This window comes from Gadus chalcogrammus, chromosome 19 (assembly GCF_026213295.1).
Source record: "Gadus chalcogrammus isolate NIFS_2021 chromosome 19, NIFS_Gcha_1.0, whole genome shotgun sequence".
NCBI classification, from domain to species: Eukaryota; Metazoa; Chordata; class Actinopteri; order Gadiformes; family Gadidae; genus Gadus; species Gadus chalcogrammus.
This window is the reverse complement of record NC_079430.1, coordinates 17,987,213-18,000,890: the sequence shown is the minus strand read 5'-3', so window position 1 is coordinate 18,000,890 and position 13,678 is coordinate 17,987,213. Positions and strand designations below refer to the sequence as shown.

At 44.4% G+C, this 13,678-nt stretch overlaps 1 protein-coding gene across 1 annotated transcript in view; it reads left to right on the top strand.

Moving 5' to 3' along the window:
* Positions 1-2,475: 2,475 nt before the first annotated feature.
* gsap (gamma-secretase activating protein) overlaps positions 2,476-13,678 on the top strand; it is a 46,028-nt gene continuing 34,825 nt past the window's right edge. Inside the window, exons 1-15 of the mRNA XM_056578792.1 lie at positions 2,476-2,939; positions 3,082-3,167; positions 3,653-3,709; positions 3,970-4,039; positions 4,503-4,550; positions 4,987-5,075; positions 5,619-5,688; positions 7,028-7,077; positions 7,404-7,514; positions 9,684-9,737; positions 10,562-10,608; positions 11,263-11,348; positions 12,043-12,120; positions 12,529-12,606; positions 13,148-13,240. Of these exons, the coding sequence (XP_056434767.1) occupies positions 2,849-2,939; positions 3,082-3,167; positions 3,653-3,709; positions 3,970-4,039; positions 4,503-4,550; positions 4,987-5,075; positions 5,619-5,688; positions 7,028-7,077; positions 7,404-7,514; positions 9,684-9,737; positions 10,562-10,608; positions 11,263-11,348; positions 12,043-12,120; positions 12,529-12,606; positions 13,148-13,240 (1,108 nt within the window). The 5' untranslated portion in view covers positions 2,476-2,848. The remainder of the gene's footprint in view (positions 2,940-3,081; positions 3,168-3,652; positions 3,710-3,969; positions 4,040-4,502; positions 4,551-4,986; positions 5,076-5,618; positions 5,689-7,027; positions 7,078-7,403; positions 7,515-9,683; positions 9,738-10,561; positions 10,609-11,262; positions 11,349-12,042; positions 12,121-12,528; positions 12,607-13,147; positions 13,241-13,678) is intronic.

Below are 13,678 nucleotides of genomic sequence, written 5' to 3'. Positions count from 1 at the left end.
TTGTATTTTTTATTTCTTGCAAGACAAATTTATGATCCCAAATTCGCCAAGTTGACCAACGTTGGCCTTCTGTGATCTTCAAATGTGGCCATATGCTGAATCCTCCTCTTCCTCATCGTCTTCTTCCTCCTCCTCTTCCTTCTCCGCCTCTTCCTCTTCTCTTCAGTCTGGTTTGTTGGCCACTTGCTGTCTGTCTTCTGCACTTGGGTTGGATTTTACTTCTGTGTGGAATAGCCGGCGTAGAGATCCACGGTGTATGTGTTTGTGAGCGTAGGCAGTGGCTAATTTGGTGACATCTGGTGATCGTTAGAAGCACGCCCGTAGCCAGCTATGAGGTCACGAGGTCCGGATCTTTGTCGGTTTTCTAGAGGTGAAAAATAAAAACGGAAACTAAAATTTGAAGCTAAAGCTGTATGAAGAAATCTGCACTTGAAAACTTCTCAGAACTGAGTGCATGCTTACTGCACCCCATCACCAAGGACAACACTAACTTTCAAACCCTGGTACAAATGAAGATATATGAGAACCACCAAGCTAGTCGATCATAATGAACCAGAAAACATTGCAGGAAAGTGCATCTTCTGCCCTCAAGTGTAGTAACATTTTTGAAGAGGTGCACGTAATTGGTTTCTCTGTAGGCCACACTGGTGATGGCTTGTAACTCACTTAATTTGGTAAAGATTTGGTCTAGTCTCTATGAAGCAAAAGGAGAGGAATTGTTGTCGCTTAGTAGGGCATCTGATGGATGCGTTACCTGGAGCGTTCCGGCCCCCTGGGCTATGTGTTGTGACTTCAATACTGGGCAGGCGTGGACTCAGTAATGTGCTCTGATTGGCTAAGCATGGTGCTGAACTCCCGCCTCCCAGTTACTTGATTACCCGGGCCGCTCGTATCTCTAGAATTGACACATGAGGAATGGCTTCCTGTATGAGCCTCCCTTGGCTCAGGAGAAAAGAAGATGCAAAAGATGAGAAAGAAGCCTCTCTAATTGCCAAGGACACAGACGCCTCCCTAGGCTAAGGATCCCTTCCTAGCGTGGGAAAGCAGCCTCTCTAATTGGCAAGGACATATGTGGCCTGTGGGTATGAATATGTGAATTATGTCACATTTGTCCTTCTCTCACTACATAGACTTGACTCGTGTAAGTTATGACCCCAACCTTGCCAGTGGGTATCCTAGTCCGCAATCATAGTCCACTGGCTTGTGTCTGGGCTGTAGCTCTCGGCACTTGATAGAAAATATGTCTGTTGAAGGCAGCCAGCACAAATATAGACCAAAGAGAAAAGTAAAATTGACTTTGCGTGTTAACAACATCTTTCAGGCCTCCTTCGGCGCCTCTGCCACGATGCCCCGGCCGTCCTCCGAAGCTCGGACCAGCGTGTGGTTGGCAACGTAGTCAGCGAGGAAGTCTTCGGACATCTAGGCCAAAGCGGAACAGGTTGAGAGTTTAAAGGAGTGGCAAGATTGTCCGATGAAGAACGAATCTTACTAAAGTAATAATGTACTGCGTGTTTAGACAAATGAGCGAACCGTCCAACTACTCATTCATCAAATGACCCATCCATCCGTTCATCCATCTATCCATCCTTTCAAGCGACATCAATTCCTCTTCCCATCCATCCGTCGCCCCCCATCCACCATTACCTTGGACAACAGCCTGATGACAAGGGCAGTGCGTTCTTCAGGCATGTCGGCCACAGCCTCCAACACCACCTCCTCGTGGCTGACGTTCAGCTCGACCACCCCCGCGACCTCTGCCAGCTTGGCCGCGGAGAACGCCAGGAACTCCTCCGAGAACTCCACCACCTGCTCGAAGTGGCGCAGGAATCGGCCGTACGCCTGCTGCCGGAGGCCCGGGCAGAAGCAGATCCCAACACAGTTCTCCAAGGTTAGGGTTAGATGAGGAAGTCACTGGTTACATTTGTTTATAACACCTTTTTGAATTTGAGGGGCAAGGAGCAGGTCAGGCTTATTCATTTTACAACGATATCAGATCCCTCATTTTGGTCTGTCAATATGAGTAAGACACCCAACACCCTTTATTGCAAACCATTTTGAACTATAATTCATATTAATGTCCAAAACACAGACAAAACATGGTATGCGTGGATGGATCTATACATTTATTTATCAGTTACATTTATAAATTAGTAAACGATAGAAATGCAATATTTGAGGAACATTTTATGCGACAGAAACACTGCAGTAGGCCTATACAAACAAGAATAAAATACATTTTATTAAATCATGTTCTCTTTTTAGCGTAGTCGTGTTACGTCGTAGTGCTATCTACTTTTGCTTTCTGATTAAAACATTATCATATAATATAAGTTGTCTCCCTATTGATAAGGATGCGTGCCTAATATCACCCCAGCGTGTCACACATATCTCTGCCTGGCCCTGTGACCCCTCGCCCGATCAGCTGACAATCAACCAGCGGGGCGGTGAGACATTCCGTCCCCGACCGGAGGGATGCCTTGGCCCGCGGATCGCATCGCCTCTCCCCGATCTGCCAGCACTGCAACTCGTGGGACGGAGCAGGAGGTGGACTCCACTCCAGGAAACAAAAGTGACATTTCCGCTTGTCTTCTGTATTCCAAAGCTGGCGTCCGACCAATGAGACTCAGATTGTGGTTCTCCACTTAACGTTTCTGTCGATGTCACGTGACTGCTTGCTTGCTTCAGATGACACCGGTTGATCGCCAGCCAGGTGTACGCAAGGTGTCTGTGTTTCTTCGATAGTGGTTTGTGCATCTCTATGTTACTTCTAGATGTTAGCTCAGAAACAAGTCGCACACATTGAAAGAGGAAGTGTTATTTGACGACAAGAAGGGGATCAGTAGCCACTATGCTGAAGCTGAAGACAAAGTTTGATCTGCGGAGAGATGTGGTGGCTGATATCCTCAGGAAAGAGCCGACTGTGGGGAGAGTCGAGACAGGTAGGCCCGAGTGTTTTCCCTGGATGATTGCCATGTGTCGACTCGTGACACAATGAATCCCGACGCGTCTGTCTACTCGTCATGTGGATGGACTGGGTTTTTGTGATGTTTAAAGTGTTGGACATGCATGGTTCCTTACTAGGAATGTCCTCTGCGGATTATTCTGGGGCTATGGACACTCGCATCGTGAACGTGGAGAGAGATGGGGGGATTCTCTACTCCTGGAAGGTAACCGTGTAATGCGATCACTCTGTGGTTCAGTAGGTCAGTCCACACCACACCACAAAGTCCTGTGCAATAAAAGTATATTTCCACGTTGATAATGATTATGCACATGAGGATAATTGTGTCTCTTTAAGGATTCATACTCGTAATGAACACGCTATGAAATCAAATGATGTAGATGTACATGCAGATAATCATAGAGAACAAGATAACCATTGTTTCTAAGAATCATCATGTGCACTGCTTCATTCATAGGCTGTGTAATCAATTTCACAATCTAGTCAGAAAATAAAGTATGGGTCACTGGTAGGCTCAAAAAGGATACTCCACACATCACATTAAGATCAGGGAAGATTAATGAATAACAGGTCATACTGTTTTTTGTATGCTGATAATCCGACATAATTGTAGTTTCGAAAATCCATGTTATTATTATGGTCATTATTGTGCTTATTATGTATTCATTCATTCTATTAATTTATGTTTAGGGGGCATCTGGGACCACTAGGATTGGGAAATATGACCCGACCACAAAGGACAACAAGGTAGCGTCAATGCATGCACATGTTTTGTGTGTGTGTGTGTGTGTGTGTGTGTGTGTGTGTGTGTGTGTGTGTGTGTGTGTGTGTGTGTGTGTGTGTGTGTGTGTGTGTGTGTGTGTGTGTGTGTGTGTGTGTGTGTGTGTGTTTGCGCATATATGTTCTCCAATCTTGTTTAATAATTGTGTGGGTGTGTGGGTGGGTGTATACGCCCGTGTGTGTGTGTGTGCGTGCGTGTGTATGTGTATGCACATGTATGCGTGTAGCTCTTGTATACGTTTGACCAGCAGGTGTGTGTGAGCAGTTGTTCTCTGAACAAGGAGGAGACACTCCTGGGTGAGAGATAAATCTACTAAAAACAATTAAATATCCCCAAATAAAACCACCTCATAAACATTTGTGAATGCCTCACCAGGACCCAATCCCTGGAGATGTTTACTAGACAGTTAGTCTGGGCCCTTTTAAAATCCTTGATTACATTCAGGGCCTTGGCTACAATGCCCTTCACTGGAGATATTTTTCATAAAGTTATATTGGGAAGCTATACTTGGGGTGAGATTAAATAAGTTATTCTTCTTCTCACCCCTTTTCGAACGGTAAAGCAAGTGTTCGTTTCTTTTCAATTGTTAGTAAATATTACTTAATTGTAACTGTCCACTTATTTAATCATTTGATTTTATTGTTTATCATTGCTTAACTTTTCTTTTCTTAATTGGTTCTAAAAGGGGTCGTATTTGGTTGTACAGTATATATGTATGATGTTGACAGTGATAATGTATGTTTTGTTACTTCCACTCAGCTGTCAGCCTAACACAAAGGAGAGGAGGACAGGATCGCCTGAACCCAAGTAACTCACCCTTTCTCATTCTCTCTGCTTTTCTATCTCCCTATTTTCCTAAATAATAGCCTGGAGATCCGACCAGGAAATAGTGACTTCGGTGTTCGTCTCCCAAAATATTCAGGGTTCTGTTGCCAAAGTCCAGGATAAAAGCAGTCTTACCAAAATGAATCCTAGAGGAAGATTCCTATCAACTTCTCTTTAATGACAATCATTGATATTCATTCATTAATTTCATTAAATCATTCTTTCAGTCATTCACTGTCACTTTAGATACAAATGCCTTTTAAATGGCATCCATCTTTAAATTCAAATAGTAAAATGTGAGAGGGGGGGTAATATAGAGGAAACATTAGTCATGATCATGTTATTAACACAAGTGTGAGTGATGGATATTTATAATATAGAAATACACATCATAGTTCTCCTGTCTCTTCCGTCACAGTGTCCAAGTGTTTGGCCCTGCTCATTGAGATCCACCCCATCAACAACACCAAGGTCCTCAAGGCTGTGGACTGCACAGTCAGAGTTCAGGTGTGTGTGTGTGTGTGTGTGTGTGTGTGTGTGTGTGTGTGTGTGTGTGTGTGTGTGTGTGTGTGTGTGTGTGTGTGTGTGTGTGTGTGTGTGTGTGTGTGTGTGTGTGTGTGTGTGTGTGTGTTTGCTCGCGTTAGTGGTTTTACATCTGTTTGTGTGAGTGTGCGTTTAACCACTCCTGAAACACTGTTTCGCTATCCCATGTCCCATCGTTAACGGTTTTACATTGTCGTTAAATCTCTGCCTCATCACAGTTCTTCGTAGTTTACAAGCCGCCTTGGGTTTGGTTATTTTTATAACCTGAGTAGCCAATCTGTGTTTTCATGATAGTCAGTCTAAAATGAGAGGGATCAGAAACAGGGAAAGAGATTTGTGGAGTGAGTACAGAGGGTATGTGTTCAACATAAAAAGTATGTCTTTGCATTTATCAGTTTTTGTGGGGGCCTGGTGGCCTGAGATATAGGCAGTGAACCGGGCCTTATGAGCTGATTGGTCAGTTATCAGACATATCATTGTTGTATTCTATTTTTTTCTTTGTTTTAGTTCCTCCACCCAGAAACGGACAGCAAGTCTGTGCTCGAGAGCCACCTCTTGCTGATAGCTGAAGATGGCTGTAAGACACACATCCGTCTGTCTGTCTGTCTGTCTGTCTGTCTGTCTGTCTGTCTGTCTGTCTGTCTGTCTGTCTGTCTGTCTGTCTGTCTGTCTGTCTGTCTGTCTGTCTGTCTGTCTGTCTGTCTGTCTGTCTGTCTGTCTGTCTGTCTGTCTGTCTGTCTGTCTGTCTGTCTGTCTGTCTGTCTGTCTGTCTGTCTGTCTGTCTGTCTGTCTGTCTGTCTGTCTGTCTGTCTGTCTGTCTGTCTGTCTGTCTGTCTGTCTGTCTGTCTGTCTGTCTGTCTGTCTGTCTGTCTGTCTGTCTGTCTGTCTGTCTGTCTGTCTGTCTGTCTGTCTGTCTGTCTGTCTGTCTGTCTGTCTGTCTGTCTGTCTGTCTGTCTGTCTGTCTGTCTGTCTGTCTGTCTGTCTGTCTGTCTGTCTGTCTGTCTGTCTGTCTGTCTGTCTGTCTGTCTGTCTGTCTGTCTGTCTGTCTGTCTGTCTGTCTGTCTGTCTGTCTGTCTGTCTGTCTGTCTGTCTGTCTGTCTGTCTGTCTGTCTGTCTGTCTGTCTGTCTGTCTGTCTGTCTGTCTGTCTGTCTGTCTGTCTGTCTGTCTGTCTGTCTGTCTGTCTGTCTGTCTGTCTGTCTGTCTGTCTGTCTGTCTGTCTGTCTGTCTGTCTGTCTGTCTGTCTGTCTGTCTGTCTGTCTGTCTGTCTGTCTGTCTGTCTGTCTGTCTGTCTGTCTGTCTGTCTGTCTGTCTGTCTGTCTGTCTGTCTGTCTGTCTGTCTGTCTGTCTGTCTGTCTGTCTGTCTGTCTGTCTGTCTGTCTGTCTGTCTGTCTGTCTGTCTGTCTGTCTGTCTGTCTGTCTGTCTGTCTGTCTGTCTGTCTGTCTGTCTGTCTGTCTGTCTGTCTGTCTGTCTGTCTGTCTGTCTGTCTGTCTGTCTGTCTGTCTGTCTGTCTGTCTGTCTGTCTGTCTGTCTGTCTGTCTGTCTGTCTGTCTGTCTGTCTGTCTGTCTGTCTGTCTGTCTGTCTGTCTGTCTGTCTGTCTGTCTGTCTGTCTGTCTGTCTGTCTGTCTGTCTGTCTGTCTGTCTGTCTGTCTGTCTGTCTGTCTGTCTGTCTGTCTGTCTGTCTGTCTGTCTGTCTGTCTGTCTGTCTGTCTGTCTGTCTGTCTGTCTGTCTGTCTGTCTGTCTGTCTGTCTGTCTGTCTGTCTGTCTAATACACATTTTGAAAATATACAATATAAAAGGCCTCAAACAACTCTGACATGAAGTAAAAAACATATCATGGGAATAGATAATCTATTCTAAATAAAAATTCAATCCCTCTGACTCTTATCTGAAATTGTCTTTTTGTTTTCAACAGATATAGAACAGTACCACGTTCTGCTGAGCAAATATGAAGGATATAGAGTGGTACGTCCCTGTTGAGTTCCTGATTTGATTTCCCCAGTTCTCTTTATGGAATACAATTTACTGTTCCTGGACTTTAACATGAAATAGGGGTTTAATTAAATAGATTGAATGAATTGTGAGTATGTATTTTTATTGCAAAATCTGAAATTAGTTTGGGGTAATTATGAGAGACGAGAAGAACCACCTTTAAAGCTTTATAGCTTTACCCAGAACAAAAGCAGGATGCTTATTTCAAACCAGTTGTCACACTGTGGTGTGTGTGTGTGTGTGTGTGTGTGTGTGTGTGTGTGTGTGTGTGTATGTGTGTGTGTGTGTGTGTCTACCAGGTGATGTTGAACCCAGAGCGGCTGTCCAAGTTGACAGAGAGGATAGCGGAGGACGTCGGTTGGGTCCAGTGGGACAGAGACTCCCAGAGACTGTACTACCTCACACACAGGGTAACACACACACACACGCACACGCACACGCACACGCGCGCGCGCACGCACGCACGCACGCACGCACGCACGCACGCACGCGCGCATGCTCTTTTGAGATTATCGGAAGGTACTTTCTATGTTTTGATAAAAAACATCAGAACTTTGTAAAAGTAAAAGAAAAGATACTGTCTTCTGACACTAGGTGGTGCCAGTTACTTTAAAATAAAAGAATGAAGCGCAGAGTGACATTATGATCCCTGCATTAATTGTATTTGCTCACTGTACCGTATGAAAATGTGAACGAATGATGCATATATATTGTATCATTATATTATTATATATGATAACGAAGAGGCAATGCAGATAGGAATATGATGCAACCATCAGTACTAGCATGCATTCAGCTTGACGTTACGATTTTGCAAGACAGTGTTTGCCAAACAATTCATTACTAGTGACAACTACTGACTTATAACTACTGACTCATTTCTACCGACTAATAACTACCGACTAATAACAACTGACTTATAACTACCGAATTTAACTACTGATTATAACTCCTGACTATACCTCCTGACCCTACCTACTGACCAACAACTACTGACTTTAACTACTGACTTTAACTACTGACTTTAACTCCTGACTATAATTACTGACCCTACCTATTGACTAATAACTACCGACTAATAACCCCTGACTATATCTACTGACCCTACCTACTGGCTTATAACTACTGACCTTTAATTACAGACTAATATCTACAGACTAATAACTACTGACTTATAACTACAGACTACTAACTCCAGACTAATAACTGATGACTATCGCTGCGTACGACTGCATGCCTTTGTGCCGGACTGTGTCTTCGGTCCTGGAGCCGGCGTCTGGCGCCGATCTGAAGCCGTTCACCGGGCCCCCAGGGGCCGCTACCCAAACACTGGGGGGGGGGGACGTGGGTGGGGGGGGTCCTCCCTGGCCCTTTCGACCAATCGGCTCGGGTTAGAGTGTCACGCCACGGCGTTCCCGAGGTGCGGCCCTCCCACCTCCGTTGTCCCGCCGGAAGGGGGAGGCGACTGCGGCGGTTTTGGCGCCTGGGGGGGGGGGGGTTTAGCGTCGGGCCGGTCCCCCTGAGAGGACCCAGAGCGGGGGGAGCGGAGGAAGGGGTCAAAGGTCGATCCGGGCGCCGAGCCGACGGGTAGACGAGCTGAAGCGCCCACTGGCCTGATGATGGATTGCATTATACTCCGCAGCGCTGTGACTACATTTGAAATTCTACACCTTCCGTCTTGGTTCAGCGATATGTGTGTGTTGAGGTGATGGGTAATTAAGGGATTATGGTGTACAAGAGTGTGTGTGTGTGTGTGTGTGTGTGTGTGTGTGTGTGTGTGTGTGTGTGTGTGTGTGTGTGTGTGTGTGTGTGTGTGTGTGTGTGTGTGTGTGTGTGTGTGTGTGTGTGTGTGTGTGCGTGCGCTGTAATACAATTTTGGTTTTACTGACACTTTGGTTAAACTATTGGTCTTGAGAGGGAACGGGAGTCGAGAATTCCCAGTCCTGAAATAAAACTCAGGCAGTCAGTGAAATGGGCAGAGAAATATGGATCAAGATGTAAGAGAGTAGGGACTTTATGGCTACTTAACTTAAGATAAAAGAATATGTACTTCATTAAACCCAAACTGAAATTTTTGGGTGAGACGGCAGAAGTGCAGACATTAATTAAACTCTTTTTTGTAATATCTATAATAATATGCAAAATCTACTTTGTTTAAGGTCACCCTATAATTAAAGATAGAATCCCTGTTTCATGGCCGAGATCCAAGGTTCATACAGAGTGTTTGTAGAAGAAGTTCTTGCCCTCACATATTCCTTCTACAGAAAGAGACTTAGAAGAGGACCACAGATATGTTTGAGCTTTTCTGTGTTCATCCTGCGATCATATTCATGCACATGTTTCTTGGTGTGCTGGAAAAATGATGCACTGAACATTATTCACATGTTTATATTTCTTGGAGGTGTAACACCATCTTCAGTTGACTCTTTTTAATCACACAAAATTCACACAATTCAGTGTACACAAGCAATATTTTTCGACTAGAAGGTCAGTCAACTGCTTCCAGGGAAGTTGGAATCATGCATCCAAATGTACCATTCACATCATCATTTTAATCGTATATTATGTCTTTCACACAGGACAAGACCTTGCGATGTTTCCAATTTTACCCCAATCACAACTGCGAGATTGTGGTAAGTAAAAAAACATGTTTAATTTAAAAGTAGAAGCTTTCACCTTGCATATGAACTATGACATTTATATCTAGTAACTCAGCTTTTTTCGAAAGCGTCTGCAGTTGCGGCACATTGTACGATTTAATCGAAAAACAACCCTTTTGACAGACGAGTAGCAACCTAACCTTCATCACGTGTCTGAGCACCAGTGTGGTTCATGTGTGGTATCTCCATTCGCTCCGTCTTTCACTGGAGCCTCGACATGCATGATTGAATGAAGCGGCACCAAAGTAATTAGTGTGATGCACTCCACCTGAATCCGACCTTCAACCACGCCTCCAGATGTGCAAAGGTTATCATTTCCCTAGTCTCGCTTTATCACACCATTGGAGATCTCGCCTCCCAAAACTGTAAGCTATTAACTGCTGCGAGAATGGCCAACTACTAGTCTGTTAGTGGCCTTGTTCCTGTACATGTTACTTGTTCCTGTACATCATTTTCTCCAATTCTCCTGCATGGTGGAAAAAACTGGATGTAGCAAGTCAGTTTGTAATGCAAATACAGCTTTTACAAACATTGACGATTTTACATTATTTGATTCCGCTTTATTCAACTTGCAGTTTTAGCAGAGAAACCGCAGAGATTGTCCTCAGTCTCTAGTTGAGTCAAGCGTTTAGAAACGTACTCATGAGTATATCTCCCTGACGGTACAAAAAAAACCACCAACATTGTACATTATCTTCCCACTCGATTTGAAACAACACAATTCCAACCTTTAAATGATTCTAACTGTCTCCTGGCACATTCATTGCATGTCCTTGATGTCTCTCGCTCTCTGCCAGTTGGAGATGGTGCTAGACTTGCCTACAGAGCCTCTGAACACTTTAAGGTAAGGGCACACAGATAGCAATCATTATACATCCATCGACCGCCACGGAGCGACAGCAGCTCAAGAGGTAGAGACGGTTCTCCTGAATCCGAGGGGGTCGTCTGTTTGATCGTCCAGACGGATCGTGATGTCTGTCCTTGAGTCAAGGTGCCTGGTTACTATTTAGCTATTTTTTAGACGCTTTCATCCAAAGTCACCTACGGTGAATTCAGATACACGTTACGAAGGGTCGGAGTTAGAGTTAGGGTGTTGATATTTGGGATCAAACCCAGAACCGTGCTTTAACGCTATTAACTCAAAACCCGTACGTCCTCACATGACACTGCCGTTGGTTTTGTGTGAATCTGTATTTCCGTGGGGAATTCACTCTCAGGCACTTAGAGAGCGAAAACAAGTTTAGAAACCATAAATAACACTCTAGTATTTTATTCATTCACGATCAGTACAACACTTAACTTTGTTTGATTGGGCTTGTGTCCCGGATGATAAATTCTTGTAACTTATCGTTTAATTGCCTTTAATGTACTTTTTGGTTTATAATTAATCACCCAGCAGAAATTGCTTAATAGGCTGAAACTTTGTTGAATATTTCTGTAGTATTTAGTGTGGGTGTGTGCATGTGTGTGTGTGTGTGTGTGTGTGTGTGCGTCCCAGGTTTGTCAACCTGGGTTTTGACCACTACGATGAGAAAAAACTTCAGCAACAACACAATCAAATGGAAGTGTTCACAAACAATATAGGTACCACACACACACACACACACACACACACACACACACACACACACACACACACACACACACACACACACACACACACACACACACACACACACACACACACACACACACACTAACTTACAATGTAGTCAAACTATACTAATATGCATTTTGTCTGATATGATTTCCATTTTGGCACCTGATGAAACAGAGAGTAAGTTCTGACACATTATAATACCTCTGTCCAAAGGACAAAGTCATCCTCTTGCAATATGAGGAAATATAATTACATTCCACTGCGCAAACGATCTGCCACTTTTTGAGAAGCAATGTTCTGCGCAAATGTTTATTTTTATCCATATTCAAAATGTGAAATTTGATTCTATCCTAATATTGATTTAAAATGTCCGAAAAGCGAACATCGAGATTGATATTTCCGTTCCAACGTTTTGAGAGTTGATTGTCTTCTCAATATGTTTCAATAACGGTTTCAATGTGCATGATTTACTTTTTCAATGTAACAAACGTTGATCAAAATGACCAAAACTAATGTCACTTTGCCAAGCCATTTATTGTTCGATTTCACGTAAAATACTATGTAAGAAATCGCATTTGTTAATTACCTATACGCTTCTAATCAAATAATTGGAAAATGACGTGATGGTCTCGCTTCCTCCACTGTTTGACCAACGGCTCCCCCTGTTGGTCGTTCCAGGAACTATGTGCGTGTGCTTCAGCCAACCAGCGATCGATGGCCAGGAGCAGACTTACAGCGTCATCTTCGTTCATAAAGGCAAGAGGGCTTTTCACCTGCGAGCCCACAGTATTCATTATGCATGTAAATATGCAAAGAAACAACAAAATAGCAGCATGAATAAACATAATAATTGTGAAAAGATCTTGACTTTTTGTACGAATCAGCATATCATTTAAATGTGTAATTTGACTTCAGGGCAGATTACAGTAAATTATTTATGAATTCCTTAATTAATGAATACAAATACTTGTTAGTTTTTCACGGTGAATAGTTCAAATGAAATGTAAACGGCTGCAACGTAACAGGATGCAAGACATCCAGATTTTCCTACTCTTTATCTGTGGCCGGTGGGTGTTTGTGTGTTTGACTGCGGTGTGACCCGGTGGAAGCTGATTGGTCGGTGCAGCAGGGGAGACGAGGTGGTGACACATGTTGTGGTTGCAGGCTGCAGTAAAACATTCAGAGTGTCTCAGGAGGGGGACGCCCCGGAGTCCCGCCCCCGGCCGCTCTTCATACCGATAGGTCTGGATCACACACACACACACACACACACACACACACACACACACACACACACACACACACACACACACACACAGAGGCACATACACATGCACACGTTCACACACATGCACAAACTCACGGTTAGACTTGCCTGTTGTCGTTGCAGACGTGCACACATGCACACACACGCGTGCACACACACTTACGATTAGACATACACGTGCACACCCACACACACGCAAAGTCACAGTCACGCAAGCACACGCACTGTCACGGTTAGGCATACACACACACACTATCACGGTTAGACATGCACACACACACATACAAACACACGCGCACACACACCCTCAGTCACGCATGCACACACACACACTCACGGTTAGACATACACACACATACAACACAGGTGCACACACAACAGACACACACACCCCTACGCAGTCACAGACACACATGCTCACACACGCACACACAGTCACACATGAATACACACGTGCACAATCACTGTCACACACAGACACCGTGCGCAGTGACGGTGATGATGTTTCCTGTGCAGGGTACTACATCCTGGTGTACGTGGCAGGCCGCTTCCTCCACTGCATCAACAGCAGGCAGCCACAGACCCTCTGCCACTCGCTCTTCCTCTCAGGTGAGAGAGAGAGAGAGAGAGAGAGAGAGAGAGAGAGAGAGAGAGAGAGAGAGAGAGAGAGAGAGAGAGAGAGAGAGAGAGAGAGAGAGAGGAGAGAGAGAGAGAGAGAGAGAGAGAGAGAGAGAGAGAGAGAGAGAGGGGGGGAGAGAGAGAAGAGAGAGAGGGAGGGGGGAGAGAGAGAGAGAGAGAGAGAGAGAGAGAGAGAGAGCGAGCCTCTGCAGGTAGACTTTACCCTTGAGCAAGATGCCTAACTCCTGTCCAACTACTTAATGACATAATGTGGAGTGTCATTCAATACCACACAAAGGAAGACAAAGCGAGCCACACTATTAAGTGTCGAAGGTCTCGCTCTGACAGACTGACGAGTGTGAGCTGTCACTGCAGGCATTACCAGACGAGCTCAGATCGTGTCAACATCTTTATGTACAACCCACAAAA